The sequence below is a fragment of the Diospyros lotus genome, chromosome 1 (assembly GCF_014633365.1).
Source record: "Diospyros lotus cultivar Yz01 chromosome 1, ASM1463336v1, whole genome shotgun sequence".
Taxonomy (NCBI): domain Eukaryota; kingdom Viridiplantae; phylum Streptophyta; class Magnoliopsida; order Ericales; family Ebenaceae; genus Diospyros; species Diospyros lotus.
In genome coordinates this window covers 23,461,052-23,467,051 of record NC_068338.1, presented here as the reverse complement: position 1 = coordinate 23,467,051, position 6,000 = coordinate 23,461,052, and the positions used below count along the sequence as shown (strand labels likewise).

Genomic DNA, 6,000 nt, shown 5'->3' with positions numbered 1-6,000 from the left:
AACTCTAATAACACAGGTGTCAGGGTTTCTACTAATAAATTGACAAATTTGAAGACTATTAGGATATAATAATTCATATTAGATATAATTCAATTATATTTCATTAAGACTATGTTTGTTAATTTATATATAAATCGAAAAATATAAGATATAAAAAGTATTAGAGACTTTTATCGTTTATAATATATTTGTTAAACTTATATGACGACTTTTGAAAACAAATTATATGACTTCTTATCTGTTATTTTTCAAATATGCTTATCTCTCCCCCTTTATCAAGATAAATATATATTAAATTTTATATATAAGAAAAAATGACGCATATGCCATCAAGTATATTTTAAAAAATTTAACAAATAATTTAATAAAAATTTTAAAACAATTTTTAGTCTTATCTTTTTCATTTTATATATTAATTTGAAAAACATTTAAATTTTATTTTAATACAATCTTATCTTAATCATTTTAACAAACGTTAATTAAATTGGATAAAATACTCACAAAAAAATTGTGACATAAAAAAAAAACATAGCTCATATGGTACTCTTACACCTGGCTCCCATTTAAAGTTCAAGACGAGAGTTTTTTCTCTCTTTTTTTCAATAAAAACTGACTAATGACTGAGGCCGCATACATTTGAATGAACTTAATGAACATGTCAAATAAATATGCAAAAATCTATGCATGAATATTCTTAAGAAAATTTAAATATTGCTGTCATAAAAACACTATTCATACCCCTTTACAACCATAAGGGTGCAAAGAATTGCATGATTTTCTAATATTTCTACTAAGGTTAAGTTCCCAAATTATCTCATAAATCAACATGTTCATGAGAAGTTACTAAATTAGGATTATCCATGTTTAGCATACACTCAGCATCACAGAGAAGTGCTCCATGCCAAAGAAAAAGTTCTACCAATGGTAAATTTACCAAATCAGAGAACTATGGATAGATTAGAAAGTGAGTTTTTACACATGATTAACCATTCCTATGCTACAGAATATATAAGATGCTGCAAAAACATTGCAAGTTTGCTTCCTTCTCCTGCCTACACAAAGGACATAAGCTGACAAAGGGATTGCCCCACTAATTAACTTCTCTACATAATTACAATACAAACTGCAAAATGACTCGGAATTTTAGCAGAATCCCCATAGGGCAAGCTTCATAGGTTTAATTACGGCCATAATAGTCATCACATCGATATCATGATCACTGTAATCGCACTCTTTCTGGTGTCTCGCTTTGCTCAGAGCTTACACCAATCGTAATCAGGGAAAGCAGAATGGATTCAATGCCATGGAGCAGCCCACATTCTTAACCTCAGGAGTAGTAATCAAAGTTCCATCATGAATTTGTTTTGTCTACAGAAACCTTCACAAACAATTTATAGAGTATAGAAGATATCCCAGCTGATCCTCGGATGATGGAACCAGTTTACCAGTTCACGTAGCTATGACCAACTTTTTGTGCTGTGGTGTGAAATTTTCTTCTCTCCTTGCTGAATCCCTTCCTGAAATAAGTAGAGATCATCTACCAGTAAAACTTAATGACAGATGATGTGATACTTGTTGGATATTTCTAGACATGTCTTACACTTAAAAACATGCTTTTATCTACTTTTACTTCTGGCTTCTCATTTTCTTTATCTTTCATACTCGTCTAGCACAGCTGGCCAATTATAGAAATGTATGTTAGACGTTCATACTTGGACATTTCTGAACATGTCTCATAGTCCTTCAGTTGTGTCTGTCCTAAACTATTAATAATTTTTATTAGAGTTGAACACTTCTAATATATTTGGCAAATTATGGAAATGCACGTTCATCAGTTAATCAAGCATGCATCACACCACAAGTTAAAATCAATATCCCCCAACAACACCCCCCCCCCCCCCCCCAAAAAAAAAAAAAAAAAAAAAAGAAGAAAAGAAAGAAAAAAGTTAGAAACCCATAATGAAATAAAAACTAGTGAAGATTGTTTTTTTTTTTTTTACATGTAAATAAGGATCAATGAGAGCGAGATTTGATAGCAACAGTAAAGTTGCTCCTCTGTGATGGAAGGTCATAGGTTTAAGTCGTGGAAACAACCTCATTGCAAAAATACAAGGTGACCAAAGCAAGAAGTCTCGTGCAATAGGGACACCCCCTTTTTAAGTAAATGAAGATCCAGCCTAGTTTCTCCTTCACCCTGACACTTCAATTGCAGGAATTCATTTATGAATAAAACTTTTCTAGAGCAAATGTTTAGACATTTTATTTACACTTCTGTCCAGCATGAAGAATGTGAAAAGTAATTTCTTACTAATTAGAAATAATAAAACATTAATTTATTTTATAAGGGAAAAATAAAAGGAAAAAAAAAAATTAGTAGTATCATTTATTGACATGTCCTTAACGTATCAGTCTTAATATTTCCGAGAGTTGATTGTCTATATCGGGTAGTATTTGTCCCACGCCCCTACTTTCAAGAAGACAAGCCATTTCATAACCACAATGATTACTGATTATCATCTTCATTGTTAGTGTTGCAGCTATATTTTTGACTAAAAAATTATTTCTATTTTAAGTTTCTGGCACTCATATCACGTCCCATTTCCAACCTGTTGAAATATGCATTATCTCATGCTCAAATATATAAACAAACATGACCAAGAAAAAGAACATCAGCCTATACTAATATGAGCCCATGACACTGAACATTACCTTTTGTCATTTTTCTTCTGCTGCGCCACAAGAGACGAATAGGTGTCCCAGAAAATCCTGCATCTGACCGTAGTTGCTTTTCCATGAAACGTCTATATGTCTCTGGGAAAAGTTTTGCATCATTCACAAAGAAAACAAACGTGGGTGGCCTAATAGCAGCCTGCCAAAGGGAATTGAGTTTTATAAATTTCACCATTGTTGGAAAAAAGAAGTTAAAAATGAAACATGAAACATGTCAAGAAACGTATGCATTATGTAATGACATAAACAAAAAAAACTTATCCTGAATATTAGGCAATAATTATTTTATTATAACAAAAAGGGGCTACTAGAACCCATTTACTGTTTCTGAAACTGATCAATCATTATAAATGTGGGGTATATATGTATTTTCCATTAAGCAAACCCAGTGCCATAACTTGTAAATGTGATGGAACATAACTTCTGCATGAAGGACATAAAAAATAAAAATGTGTCTTATATAATACTTGAAGAAAGAAATAATTCTTCTCTCGTATTGAACTGAATATGTCCTTTACAATATATACTGGAGATTGGGAGATTAGATCCCAATATCTTAGAAAATATAAAAGAAGGAAAAAAAGATAAAACAAGAAATCTCCAATAATAGGAAGAGAGCATATTTAGGAAATGAGCCATATTTAGGAATAAACCCACAATCTTCGACAATACTCATAAGTACTAACTAAATTTACCATCCGCCAAAAGCATGAAGAGTTCATAGTATGAGAACCTTAACTTCCATTCATATAAATGATAAGAAATTAAAGTTATTTGGACCAAGTATAGACCTTCTAATATCCATACATTACCAAACAGTATTTCAACCAAAAACATTCTAGATCTACATAACATGATTGACATTTTAGTAATATCCTAAAAAATTTAAAACCACCAACAACAAATAAAGAATGAATACAAATGCAGAAAGAAGTATGGAGATCTCGGGAACCATTTAGGTACCTGAGTGCAGTAATAAATACGGCCCCTCTTGCCACCTCGGGTCCTTGGAGGAGACTTAAAAGCTACAGCCTCATGTACCACTTGATTTAATATTGAAGTGCTTAGCCTTCTTGATCTCTCTTTTTCAACAATACTCGCAGCAACAAGGATCCTGCAGCCACACGGTTAAACAAAAAAAACAATTAATATTTTTAGCTGAGAGGATCTAAAACAGAGATAAAGTCCAGAATCTACTGCCTTTAGAAGGGACTTCCATTCAATGATGCTTAAGTACATTCAGCTAAGGTAAACCCGGACATGATTTGCACCAGATGAAAAAGAACGGGAAAAAACAAAAAGGATGACCAAAAGGATTAGCACAGGATGTACAGGAATGCAACTTCTTAAAGCTGAAGGTATGCTGCTTAGACAATAATCTGACGTTTTCTATTTTCCTAATTGACACCATTGCTACCACTCAACAATCGCCTTGCATTATCACGGTAAAACCGAATAAGCACTGGTTGCTGGCCATGGCTTCCAATACCTTCTATTAAATCATCCGAGACCAAAAATTGTTCTCATGACACTAGTTGCCACTCTTTTCATGAGAATTTAGGTCCTCTGTTCATGACCAATTCTCCAACCTTTCCAAGCAGGTATTTGCATATTGAGTGAATAACTAGGACTAAACAATTCTCTTGCATCAGGACTAGAAAGAATTAACTGCACACCAAAAGGAAAAATTGAGTGAACTTACTTGAACCATCATATTTTACTAGTTAATGGCAACAACATTGGAGTTTTCAGTATTATGAAATCAACTATTCAAAGGAATATTACTGTTGCTAACCATCTACACATGAAGCTGCAAACTGGAGATCCAATGAACATTAATGGGAATGTTCGCCAGTCAAGAACATTATATTGTCTTCAATCCAATTTCTTCACATCTCTCATGTATAAATTGTACTGAGGATGTATTTGAAACACAAGAAGGCTGTTGCATTCCTAGCATCTACGTAGTAACCCCAATTTTTAAACACATAAAATAAATAGATAAATACTACAAAAAGACCAGCAAGCCTGGCCTAGGAGTTGGGCCAAGCCCGCAGAAAGGGAAGGGCCTTGACAAGGCTAGGCCCATTAGGACATTCCCTTTGCCAACTGTGGAAAAATATGGCAATGATTCTCATTTAATTGGTAGATACATATATACATATAGGATGCCTACCTAACTATGGAAACAAATCTCCAAATTGGGTAATCTCCTATATACAGTAACATAGATATAATCACATCCTAATTATAGCTTTTAAATTTACAAAATATTGACCAATTGCACATATAATTAAAGTCTTGATTCATGACACTCCCTCTCAAGCTGGTGAATAGACATTGTTCATTCCCAGCTTGCTTGTAAGCTTGTGAAAGACCTAATTATTGAGTCCCTTGATTAGAACATCAACTAGCTGTGATTCACTTGGTATATAAGGTGTGCAGATAAGACCACTGTCTAATTTCTCTTTAATAAAATGTCGATCCACCTCAATGTGATTTGTTTGGTCATGCTGCACAGGATTGTGTGCAATGCTAATGGCTAACTTATTATCACAATAGAACTTCATAGGGTCATCCCACTTGAGTCTTAGATCTTCAAGAATAATCTTTAACCATAACAATTCACATATCCCCTGTGCCATTGTCCAGAATTCTGATTCTGCACTTGACCTTGTCACGACAAGTTGCTTCTTGCTCCTCCAAGTAACCAAGTTTTCACCCAAGAAAGTACAATATCTCGTGGTAGATCATCTATCAACAACTGAGCTTGCATAATCTGTATCAGTAAATGCCTCTAGGGTGAGCTTGCCCCCTTTTTTGAATAAAATTTCCTTTCTTAGAGTACCCTTAAGGTAATGCAAGATTCTATTAATTGCTTGCAGGTGAAGTTCCTTGGGTTCCTGCATGAATTAACTCACTGTACTAACAACATAGGCTATATCTGGCCATGTGTGAGATAAGTAAATTAGCCTGTCAACAAACCTCTTATATGCCTCTTTGTCTGCGTCTCTATCTCCCTTAGCTTCACTAAGTTTCTGACTAGAGTCAACTGGAATGCTGGATGGTTTGCAAGCCATTTTCCTGGTGTCTCGCAAAAGATCAAGGACATACTTATGTTGTGATATAAATATCCCCTGTTTAGACTGTGTCACTTCAATGCCTAGGAAATATTTCAAATTCCCTAATTCCTTGATGTCAAACTCCTCAACCAAACATCTGCCCAAGTTTTGCCTCTCCTTTTCATCATTTCCTGTCACTATAATGTCA

At 33.9% G+C, this 6,000-nt stretch overlaps 1 protein-coding gene across 2 annotated transcripts in view; it reads right to left on the bottom strand.

Moving 5' to 3' along the window:
• Window positions 1-892: 892 nt before the first annotated feature.
• LOC127801364 (uncharacterized) overlaps window positions 893-6,000 on the bottom strand; it is a 70,766-nt gene continuing 65,658 nt past the window's right edge. For both annotated transcript variants that reach the window (XM_052336395.1, XM_052336402.1), the window contains exons 10-12: window positions 3,694-3,844; window positions 2,710-2,869; window positions 893-1,517 (exon numbers count right to left, since the gene is read on the bottom strand). In XM_052336395.1, the coding sequence (XP_052192355.1) occupies window positions 1,450-1,517; window positions 2,710-2,869; window positions 3,694-3,844 (379 nt within the window). In that variant the 3' untranslated portion in view covers window positions 893-1,449. The remainder of the gene's footprint in view (window positions 1,518-2,709; window positions 2,870-3,693; window positions 3,845-6,000) is intronic.